Here is a 12538-nt window from a genome sequence, read left to right as displayed (position 1 = left end):
GTGCTTGGATGTTGTTGTTTTTTTTTTTTTTTTTTTTTTTTTGTGAAGAAAAGCTGAATACAATTATTAAACTATTATATATTATAAATAATATAACACTCAGACCACTATTTCAGTGCAGTGTGAAGCAGGTGCTGGAATATTTATTTGAGCTTCTGAGCATTTGGTTGTGCTCCATTAATATTAGCGTCTCAGCAAATAAACATCATCTGTCCTTTTAAAATAATATTTTGTTTATTTTAATCCTCATGAACTTCTCAGTTGTGTCTTGACCTCTTATCTTGACTGTTGTACTTGCACCACACTTCCCTTAGAGGTCACTGTCTGTAAAACCAATGTCCTTCATAAATACAGATTATAAAGGAGCCAGCATTTGAAGTGGATCAAAACCTTTCATCAAAGTTGTCGTAAATGACAACTTTAATGAGCTTTTTTGATCCACTTCAAATGTTGAAAACTGATGCCATGATGCCAATATGTTTATGGCAGCTACATCTTTACAAGTCAACTAAAAACCTTTATTTACAGCAGTCTTAAAACCGGTTTACAGTCATGTTAGCCTGACAAATGATTTGTAGTTTATTTAAAAAAAAAAAAGCAATGATGTCTTTGTACAGACACTTAGTTACATGATTAGTATTCTGTCATTTTGAGACGTATTTTGCAGAATTTACATTGTGCTAATGCATTCATGGAGGGTATGGTTGCTCAAGATCTTTAAATGAATGGATGTCCATGAGTCTGACAATGTGGGACGTGCACTGATTCAATAGAATCTTGATAAACGATTTGGTAGTGGACATGTAACATATGGGGTTTGTATTTGCAAGTATTAGAGTGAGGAAGGAGAGACTGAGACATGAGAACTGTAACGGATGTCGTTTTGAATTTGCTCGACTGGTCCTGTGGTTGCTAATCTCTTGCAGTCATTTGTCACCATTTCCCCAATACATGGCTGTCCGTCCCAACAAGATAAACTCAGTGAGGACAAAACAGAAAAAAATAGATACCCACCTGCCACTCAGAGTTTGTAATGTCAACGTTTAAAATATCTTTCATGGACACATCATATCTGTAAAGTTTGTTTTTATTTGTCAAACACTTGATATTTATGCAAATGTCTGAGATGAGAGGGATTTTAAAAGCGTGTATAAGTAGTGTTACGATTCAAGATTGAACGTCTGGTGAACTAGGCAAGCCTTTGCAAACTGAATTTTCTTAAACCGTTTCTGATTAATGAGTCAGCAAGGGGTAAGGTTTAGGTGGCGTCCCCAGATGTTCATGGTTCCTCGTGAGACGTGATCTCTTCCCCACACTTGCACATGACCAATGATCAATCATGCAATGATTTGCCCACAGTATACACAAGTATGCAAATAATTATGTATTTCTAAAACTGCCCCATGAAGTATGCTAGTTTATTTTAGGGCCTTGCGGAGGAACAAAGATTGCAGGTGCTTGAGTTATGTTTAAGATGTTTTCTCAAAGATGCAACCGCCCACCCATGGTGATGCTGTGGAGGAGGGTCAGTGTTGAGAGTGTTGTGAACATGATAAAGTATCACTTTCACAGCCCTCTAAACTGTACTGTCCCAACACCTTGCATTAGTAAAAATGGCAGTTTGTAAGTGTCAATGCTAAAAGGTAACAACTGAGTAAATTACTTTTTTTCATCTTCTTTTTTTTTTTTGTATGTGTAGGTAACAACACACAGATCAAAGGTCATTGTCAACTGATGTCCAGGAATGTATTCCTACTAAACAAGTGCATACCTACAGCAAATACTTCATTAACAGTCAAATCCAGTGTATGTTGACACAGGCCAGTTGTTTTTCAGCTTATCTTGGTTCTAATGTTCTCTGTAAGAATTTCAGTGCAGGTGCAATTATTTTGCCAGCATCTGGGCCTCACAGCCCGCAGTTGTGTTATGTACAGAGATAAAACAGTTTTTCCATGTGAGCTAAATTTAGGACCTTATGGCACAAGTGGAACCTTGGTTAAATGCTTTGTCACCCTCCGCCAGCTTTATGGAAAGTGTTTTATTTGCATGTTCATGCTCCAAAAGCAGATCAATTGTCAAAGCCTCTGCGGAGTGGATGAATGGACAATGGCACTATTATTGCATGGCTAGAACGCCATGAAGTCCAAATAGCGAGCTCCAAACCACAAGGGCTAAAACAGTTTGCAATATTTAAATACCATCACCACATTGAAAATGGTTACCTTTGATAATAAAACTTACATATAAAGGTCAACATGTAACTTGTTGTTTGGCATCAGTGAGGAGTTACTTAGGCTTAACTGTAGGGGCATATCCAACAAAAACACTTCTATAGTATTAATCAGCAGGCTATATAATGGTATTGAACGTGCAATATTTCATTAATATATTTATTTAATTATTTCTTCAACTTTTAATAAATATTTTAATTAATAAACAAAATTTATTTTTCAACCTCAAAACCTCATTTGATTACAAAGCATTTATTGAACATTTCAAAAGAAGTCATTGTATTATTATAGCACATACAATAAACCATAAATTCATATTTACATTTGTCATTATAATATAGCTGACAGTTTCAGTTTTACTGTTCAACAATTCAAACTACATCACTGGTTCAAAATCACTGACAAGCTGGTAGACTGCGACTGTTATGGAGCAGCTTTAATGTATTTTCTCTTTACTTAAAAATGTGATGGAATGCATTTATGCAAGATGTGTTTACTATAGGTAAACGTAATGTACATGACTCGTTGTGGTCCAGTAGATGTTTCCGTCACACTAATGTGGGCACCATGCCAGAGTTTGGGTGATGGATGTAGGGCAAATTTTGAGAGGAGTGCATAGTGGAAGGGGGCAATAGGTGAGGGGTGTGACTGTAGGACAGGAGGGATCCTGGGTTCAGACAGTAGGGTCCTACATGCTCATCAGGAGGTGCGATGTGAGACATGTCGGGGTAAACCTCTGAAGCTGCACTCTTTTTGCCCTTCTTGTTTCTGTTAGACACCTTGCGATTCCGTGTCTGTATTCCATCCTTCTTCATAGTTAAAGGCCTGTTGACCTGCAAAAAAGACATAGAAGCGATTTGAGCTTTGGCAGTTCCTCGTTTTTCCTCTGATGAATGTAGTATGAATGAGTGCACTCACGTTGTGGAGTTTAAAATAGAGGCCACAGGCATTGCACACAGGCTCGCCGCTAGCGTTGCGTCTCCATAGTGTGGTAGTGCTCGTGTGGCAGTTGGCGCACTGTGTTCCAGCGCGTTTGCTGACAATCTGACAGAAGCAAAGTTTATTGTCACTGAAATATAGTATAACTACCAGATAATCAATAGTGAATTACACAACTACACAATATCCACCCTTACTCAGAAACATACAGTACACTCAAAGCAATAAATATCAGCAAATATTTAGCTATGTGATTTTTACATCATTAAAAATATGTAAATTATATTATCACCCAGGGATATATATAAAAAGCTGAATATAGTATATGCTACTTTACTGCGTACATACAGTACACTTACACAAAGCAATACATGGTATACAGCAAATCCAGGCAGAAATGTTTTTTCAAACAGTTTTGTATATAGATTTGAAGTACTATATGTTATATTTGTCTCTGGTAAAGATATTTATATTATATAGCAAATATCAACACCCTGATTTTTTTATTTTGTTGCCAAACTAAACCATATTATCACCCAACTCTTTATATTAAGCTGCATACATAAGTATACATTATATAGGATATTCCCTTAAAACTATATATACTAAATGGCAAATCTCAGCTGCTTGATTGCATACATCATCACAAAATGTAAACTATAATGTTGCCAAGCTCTAATCTGCTAAATACAACTATAAGACATGAAGATATTTTAAACCTTATCTTAATGATTTTATTTGAAAATACTAATGTGTACTGTGAAAATTATATATAAATAGTTTTAACTCTACATGATATAATCACAAACTATCACGCTTTTTTTTCCCTTTTTTTTTTAATATACGTACCAGCCTCTTTTTTGGTCTGATGAGGGGTCTGTTCTGGCCGTTCATTTTATGGTACAGTCCGCAAGCATTACAGAGGTAGTGGCCCGTCCCATCTCTACGCCACAGGGGGGTGGCAGTGGCACCACAATTTACGCATTCACGTGCCTCTGTCAATTTCAAAAGTAATTATTATGCTGAATCGTGCATGATTTTAAATTTCTTCAATCAACCCCAGAGGACATTTACATACCTGGTGGTGAAAGTCTCATCTTGTTGCGAAGTTTGGGTGAGAATGATGAAGGGCTCATCCAGGGTCCCGCAGTAGAATAGAGCGCTGCTGAACTATAGTCCTGTGACGTGGTCATGTACGACCCGTATGGACCCAGCATGTGTGAAGAAGGACCGTACACCCCTCCAGAGGCTGAACTCAGATTGAGAAAGCTGCTTCCGCCTCCACCCATGGGACTCAGGCGCTCGGCTTTCAGGACTTCCTGGAGCCTGGGACTTTCCTTCCCATCACGACTCGGGGAAGGGAAGCTCTCTTTGGGGGAGGTGAAAGATGGGGTAGTGCTGTTTGGGTAGATGGACGTGGAGGTGTGAGGGTGGAGAGGCGTTTTTGTGAATGGGCTGCTTGCCCAGACAGTGGATGTGAGGTTGTAGGAAGAGTTTAGAGAGTGACCCGCAGAGTTGTCCAGCCACTGGATGTTTCCCAGAATTGATGGAGAGGAGTACACCTGGCGAACTATTTCAATGGAATTAAAACATGAACACATTTAGACTCAAATATTGACTCTTATGGTAATGATTAATAGTTTTGAAAGATGTTTTTAACAGTTTTTTTTCCATGAGGTGACAATGTAACAACTCTGGACCCCACTGGCTTTCAATGTATAAAAAAAAAAAACATTGATGCACAGATGGTCCTACAAATCTGACATAAAATCAGAGTGAATAAAGGATAACAGACTTTTAATTTTAAGGTGAACCCTTTACATTTTTATAAATATATGTTCTTTATTGGCATCTATGTTTCCATAAAGAACCTTCAGTTTCCATAGAGCCTTTTCATGTTCTGTCGATTAAAATTGTTCTGCCTTGCTACTAAAACCCTTTTTGGGAACCTATATTTTTTGGGAGTGTATGGTGGCGTGGAAACCAGCAAAACTGTGTTTCCATGTCTTTGGACAATTCCTGATCATTTATTATTTTTACAATTTGCATTTAAATGTATATAATTTAAATGCAGCAGTGAGAATCTCACCTGGACTGTGTCTGTAAGACGACGAGGCTCGGCTCTGTCCACTAGTGGAATAATATGACTGCAGTAATTCAGTCTCAGAGCTGGAATAGAAAGGCTCATCATCTTCACCGGGTGGCAGTAAACCAGGCTCTGTGGTGTAGTTTGCCAATTGGTCTGGACTGATCAGGCTGGGGGACACCCAACGAGACTGCTCGGATGAGTTCTCCATCTTTCATTTGGAAAAAATAATGGTTAGACTTGCTTAATTGGAAGTAATTGTCTAATTAATTGAGCTTTAAAAAAAAATCATAATTGCATAATTAATGTTGACAGATAATATTATGAATGAATAAATTCAAAATTCTATACTAACATTTTTCTCAATCCTTACAGCTAAGCAATTGCAATCAAGATGAATTGGAATGCTAACAGATAGCTTAACAGGTATTGTAGACCCCCCTTGGTCAGTATAATACTTTAATAAGGTATCTAGACAGTCACACTTCCCTTTAAAACGTCCTCATTTGACTGTGGCAAAAAGTGAGCACTATAAATACGTCTGAATTTCTCAAAGGCTTTCATAACTGTTAGCATTAGCTCACAACAACATTTACTCCCTTAGGGGAATTGACTATTAAAAGATTAACAGAAATACCATGGTATTGACTTTGAAAAACAGACTAACTGTCGAGCAAGTTCAGTATTGATCATATGTCTGTCCTGCAAAGGTCTTTATTAGTCTTAGTCATGTTAGTTTTTTTTATTTATTTTCAGTCTAGAAGCATCATATTTTTCTTATGGCATTTAAAAATATACAAATCTATATAAAAAAAAAACTGTATAACTTTAAAGACCATTAACCTCAGAAGCGACAACGTTGGAACATATTTTCTTGTTGTTTCCCTCAGTCAATCATGTTATCGCAGGCTGAACAGAAAAACTATCTATCTAGCTGAGTGATTATGAATAGCATCATATTCTCCTGATAACTGGCTTATCATGCAATATAAGTCTTTAATAATCACGCACATATTTTAACAAACAAAATTTACAAATTGTGAATCAAAGCGCAAACGGCCCATTTTACCAGTGAAGGCACTGACAGTTACATGTAAGTCTCTTGCTTTACAAGAAGTTTAGAAATATATTCATATAATATTAAATTTATTAAAATATTATGTTTAAAATTGTATATTTAAAAATAGTATGTATCATATTTCTTTGTATGTTAATACAAGTCAGTTATAAAACAGGCAGTAACACATTATATATATATATAGAGAGAGAGAGAGAGAGAGATATATAACAATACATTTTTAATAAAATCGGGGTAAAAAAATTTGAACATTTTCACTTGACATTAATAAGTAACATCAGCTTCTTTCGTTTTCTTTTTATTAATTTATTAAGTCCAGTCTCTTAAATACAACAAACAGTAATTTGCTCATCTAACATTATTTTAAAACGTGCTGGTTTTAATAGCAAATAATAATAGTACATTCATATTTATGTAAGTTAATAAAAATGTATTGCATACGGCACACTTATTTATTTATTGGCTTATATGTTAATTAACCGATTAAATTGGTTGTCTGGACACTAAGATCTAGACTATAACAAAATTTCCTTCATATTTCCTAGAACAGAGTATATGAAATATTTGGCAAACATTAAAGATATATAGCCTACTCTCTTCTATGTCTAAACACAGAAAATAATTTTGTGTGAATAAAGCCAGGTAATGTGTTGTGAGACACTTTTACTGGCACTGTATGGAAGAACTCACCTGCAAGTGATGTAGAGAGTGTGGTGTTTATCAGTAGATTCACACCGCTGCACAGATCTTGGAGGGCGGCTGGAGAAAGAGAGTGTACTGGTCCTCTGCTCGCTTGCTTATCTCCTTCAGTCTTTGGGAACTAGTAACTTCATTTTAAATTGTAGGGCACCAATGGGTGGGGTTGGGGTACTTTTTTGGACACTCCTACCATACGGCCAGTTTTGAATATATGGCTGATCTCTGGCTGACACAGCAACTAAGTATAGATCAGTTAAACTGGTGTTTTTTTTATAAATATTCTTGGCCTGTTCGATTGTGTATGATGATCGAAAACATGATTTTGAACACAACTTGATTTCTTATTCAGATATCACGATCAACTTTCATTCAATTTTTGAGTTTTTTTGGTTCACAAAAACATCTATACGATTTTAACAAAACAGCTGTTATAAGATTTACACCAAAATGAATTATTTTTATCTTAAGCTGTGTGATAACATTAGTAAAGTCCAGTAATAAATTTGACCAATATTTTAAATATTTTGGTAAAATAAAAAATCCTTATACTGTTCCACACTACAAACCAGAGGTTATATACGATTGCCTGGTGTATAAATAGAGATAAAGAGGCAAATCTAACAGTTCATGGTCTGAGAAAATCCCACAAAGCTTATGAGAAACCCTAGTTTACAGCAACCATAAACTTATTGTTCATATGATTCAAGCACTTTTGTGAAAAATTCACAGAACAAATTTTCTAAAGCACTTCCACAATTAATATAGGAATTAAAACAGCACAAAGAAGTAGTAACAAAGACTATTCCAATGGAAACGGTGACTCTGAACAAAGCAAATGAAAATGCAAAAGCAAAAGCTCTTTTCCCTGGTGCAGCTCAGCAGAGAACAGTAATGCAAATCAACTCAAATGCTGCAATCATGGTCAGAGATACGGACGCAGCATGGCCTGCCTGAGCACAGGACTTAGACTGTCACTGTCATTTGACAGTCAAAACACTTTCAACTTCCCTCCACCATTGTGCATTTATAATTTTCAGGGAAACTGGGAAGAGACCCAGAGAAGCAAATCCTTCAACAAGGGCCAGTTTATTGATTTACATAGGGCCCTATTTTACCTCCATCATGTAGGCCAATACATTGTTACATTGGGACAGTTCTTCCAAAATTTGATTTACTCACCCTAATGTCATTCCAAACTGTTTGACTTGTTTTTCTTCAGCGGAACATAAAGGGAGCTGTTTTCCATTTAATGAAAGTGGATGGTGATAGGGCTGTCACGCTTCAAAAAGTGAATAAGAGCAACATAAAGCGCCACAGAAGTAGTCCTTCCATCACATTTTGTATGAGAAACAGACCCAAATTCTATTCATTATTCATCCAATTTTGATTTAAAACATCCATTGTCAGCATTCACTTTCACTGTACGAAAAACAATATAGCTGGACATTCTGTTTACAAAATATATAATTGTAAATTATTACTAAGTTAACTCTCATTTTAAAAACAAACCACTAAATACAACTCAGCTGTATTTCTGTCCTGAACATGTTGTGAAGTCCCAGTATTTGTGGTGACTTTAGGCATTTTTGTTCTGTAAAAAATTAAGTTCACTTTTGTAAATGTTTGGATCTTCACACAAAAACTAGACTGCCAAACAGAAAGAACTCAATAAAGCGAGAGAGGCAGTGTTGAGGGATGTGGCTGGTGGCTGTGTGTGTGTGCTGGCTGCTGAACTGTGATAAGAGGTTATCAAGATTGGAGTCGGAGGCTGGGGAATCGTCCAGCCATGACACTACATGAACAAATGACACCCTACAATGGTAGTCAGGCAACTTTCTCTTTTTCACACTCACACACACACACACACACACACACACACACACACACACTTATTTACTTGGCTATCTAGATGAGGACTTACTTTAGATGTCTAGTATTTGTATATGAAGCTAATTAATATAGACTAAATTAGCTCAAATCAGTGAATATATTTCCCATTTTAACTTACACATCACACATCCATAAATTAAACAAAAAAAAAAAGTATAAATAAGAAATAAATTATATAGCGTTCAAAAGTTTGGGGTAATGATTTAAACTCCATTTTGAATATGAAAGACTCAAAACCATTTCTGACTGTATGCATATCTACACACTCCTAAAAGTTTGGGGTACATTTTTTGAAAGAAGTCTCTTATTATTAAAAACGGTTTTGTATTTGAATATATTTAAAAATATAATTAATTCATGTGATATGAAGCTGAATTTTCAGTGTCATTACTCCAGTCGTCAGTGTCACAGGATCCTTCAAAAATCATTCTGATATACTAATATGGTGAAACATTTCTTATCAACAATGTTGAAAACATTTCTGCTGCTTAATATTTTTGTGGAAACTTTGATTCTCTGAAAATCGAAAAGTATAAAAAATTAAAACTTTTATAACATTATGAATGTCTTTAGTTTCACTTGTGAAACATTTAATGTGAGCTTGCTAACTAAAAAACTGCCCCCATAATATAGGTTAAAAAATATTAAATTAAATTGGTCTCTCAAATAAAATTACTCTGTATAAATATGTGCATGCAACACACTCTTGTGCCATGTGTTTGCAATCCAAGATGTTGTTTAGGGGCAATGTGACTGACAACAGTGACACTGCACTTCTGTTATACAATGATATCCATTCCTGAACCCAGGAAGTCCTCTGATCCAGGTGCAAAATACACAATGCCTGCGTGGATCCATAAAGATGTTTCAGTTGGTGAGTGACACAAGATTGTGGAACTGTTACTGGTCAGGGTGGTGTGGGCCGGGGCAGAAAACCCAAGCAGTTGGGGGTAGCAGTAGGTTTTTGGGGCAGCGCTCCAGTTCCAAGGAAAGAATCTTCCATGAAAGCAGGCCCTTATCTCTGCCTCACACAGCCAGCTGAGCGACTCTGTGTCATGAGGTACAGCTCAAAGAACCGCCTCTCTCTCCCTCTTCCTCTGCCTCGACTTCTTATTTTTATTTATATCCAAAGCTAGAATGTATTTGTTTCAGGTCACATATGTAAGCTTTATTGCCAACAAGTAGCTTTATTCCCAAGTAATCACATATCTCATCCTCAAGACTCTAAAATCATTTCTAGCCAAAAGTCTTATCCCAAAGATAAGTCAGAGTGAGAGAATGCTTCTTGTCTATGAGTTGCAGACTATAAGAGGAAATTTTTGAAAGTCTCTTACCAAGGCTTTGTTTATTTGATCAAAAAAATGTGAAAACAGTATATTTTTAATATTATCATAATTTGAAATATTTGTGTTCTGTTTCGATATATTTAAAAATGTAATTTATTACTGGCAAAGCTGAATTTTCAGCATCATTACTCTAGTCTTTAGTATCACATGATCCTTCAGAAATAATTCTAAAATGCTGATCTAGTGCTCAAGAAACATTTCTTGTTATTATTATTGTGGTACAGAAACAGTTTCTGTGGAACCTGTGAAACAGTTTCTTCAGGATTCTTTGATATTTGATAAATGGAATGTTCAAAAGAACATCTTTATTTAAAATAGAAATCTTTTGTAATATTATAAACGTCTTAACTATCACTTTTCTTTATTTAATGCATTCTTGCTAAATAAACAAAAAAATAAAAATAAAAAATAACTTGGTGACCCTAGACTTTTTTAAACCACAGTTGTTTCAGTTTGATCTTTGAAAACTGTCTTCATATTTGAGTGACTGTGTGTAATTCAAGTTGTACAAGAAAAGGTGAAAGTATCTTAATGTTATGATAGCTTTATATATATGTGTATGTGTGTGTGTCACTTGAATACACTTAAAAATAAAGGTGCTTTAAAAGGTTCTTCAAGCGATGCCATAGAAGAACCATTTTTGGTTCTACAAAGAACCATTCAGTAAAAAAGTTATTTAAAGAACCGTCTCTTTCTTACCTTTTTATAATCTGAAGAATCTTCTTTTGCCACAGACAACCTTTTGTGAAACAGAAAGGTTCTTCAGATATTAAAGGTTCTTTATGAAACCATTTAGAAAAAAAAATATTCTATGGCATCGCGAGATTCGTGAAGCACCTTTATTTTTAACAGTCTATAGTTCATAGAGAGAGTGATGTAAGTCAGGTGAAATTCTGAACTTTCAAAGAAGAGGATGTGTGTACTGACTGCAAACCCACAGCTCCCGAAAGTAATAGTGTGACTCAATGGTACCAGTTAAGTTTGTATGTGTTTTATGTTTTTGTGAGCTGAGTTAGTCAAAACCACGTTTCAGATGAGAAGAACTGGTCTCAGTATTCACTGTTACAACTTACAGTTTTGACCTCCACACCCTTAACTGACACAGAACAAGACACCTCCCATATGAGGACCTCATAGCAGGTTCTGCCCAAGTGTTTGCCTCTATATTTTGTACTTTGAAAGCCAAATCAATTATTAAAAGCTATCCTTACTAAACAGTACTGTACTGGTACAGTGGTATGGTGTCACATGTCTACACCACTGTACTTTGATATAATATAATACTGAATTATTAGGCTATTTAATGTATGATCAGAGCTGAGTAGATTCTTTCAAATTGTAGTCCATTACTGACTAATCATATTACTTTTAGTTTAATTTGGACCTAACTCATTTATCACATTTTAAAAAAGGATAATCTTGTACCATAGACCTATATATATATATATATATATATATATATATATATATATATATATCTAAAACAAAGAGTAAGAAAAATATATTCCATTCTTTTTTATTAACACCAATGCATTAAACATTATATTAAGTCAAGGTTTCCCAAACTGTGGATCTGCAGGGGGTTTGTGAGTCTATTGAAGCTAATAACTGGATCATAAAAATGTTAAATTAAATAAGGGCCTAAAAATGTAAAGAGACGTACAGTGCATTAACTTATAGCCTTAGCCTGTGTTTAAGTCATCCGAGATCATTTTCACAAAAATCGATATGAAACAAGAGACTGTGAGTCAGCAATGTGATACAAGAGATGAGATACAAGAGACTTTAAAAACACACCATTAAAATATGTATATTCATGGAGTAGCCTAATTTAAAACCTAATCTTGCAAATTTTCAAACAGCCTTTAAAGGTCATTCTGAACCTGTAAAGGTTATTTTTTTAAATCAAAAGAACTAACTGTACCTCTGTAAAACAAGTTTAGGCTGCCCATTTATTATAAAAAAGACAAAACAAACAACAACAACAAAATTATAGCTGTCATTTTTCTATTTGTGCTTGCACAATGGTAAAATTATGAAATATTTCAAGAATTTGCTGAATATTGTAATTTTGAAAGTTTAATTTAAAAAGCAACAATTTAACAAATAAATAAGTAAACAGCGCCATTTCATCGATTCATTCATACATTTGCTGAACATGGACACAGCGAATGGTGCCATTGACCAATCGGATTTTAGTAGCCTATTTCAGAATGAGCATAGGCTAATAATCTTAATTAGTGTTAATTTCCACATTTTTAAATGCCTT

General features: G+C 35.1%; 1 protein-coding gene across 1 annotated transcript; it reads right to left on the bottom strand.

Annotated features, from left to right (window-relative positions):
• Positions 1-2464: 2464 nt before the first annotated feature.
• On the bottom strand, positions 2465-7229 carry gata1a (GATA binding protein 1a). The gene is made up of 6 exons (XM_026275663.1): positions 7025-7229; positions 5260-5467; positions 4249-4740; positions 4020-4165; positions 3150-3275; positions 2465-3064 (listed from the first exon to the last, which is right to left on the bottom strand). The coding sequence occupies exons 2-6, from the start codon at positions 5465-5467 to the stop codon at positions 2780-2782; spliced, it is 1257 nt and encodes a 418-aa protein (XP_026131448.1). The 5' UTR covers positions 7025-7229; the 3' UTR covers positions 2465-2779.
• Between the last annotated feature and the right edge of the window lie 5309 nt (positions 7230-12538).

Source organism: Carassius auratus, chromosome 11 (genome assembly GCF_003368295.1).
Source record: "Carassius auratus strain Wakin chromosome 11, ASM336829v1, whole genome shotgun sequence".
In the NCBI taxonomy this organism is placed as follows: Eukaryota; Metazoa; Chordata; class Actinopteri; order Cypriniformes; family Cyprinidae; genus Carassius; species Carassius auratus.
This window is presented reverse-complemented; position numbering and strand designations above follow the sequence as displayed.

What these genes read in the sequence shown, in the direction of transcription:
- gata1a (XM_026275663.1), bottom strand. Translation starts at nt 5,467, where the DNA reads ATGGAGAACTCATCCGAGCAGTCTCGTTGGGTGTCCCCCAGCCTGATC. An exon ending in GTCTTACAGACACAGTCCAG is followed by an intron (nt 4,741 to 5,259) that starts GTGAGATTCTCA and finishes CCATTGAAATAG; the next exon opens with TTCGCCAGGTGTACTCCTCT. An exon ending in GATGAGACTTTCACCACCAG is followed by an intron (nt 4,166 to 4,248) that starts GTATGTAAATGT and finishes TGAAATTGACAG; the next exon opens with AGGCACGTGAATGCGTAAAT.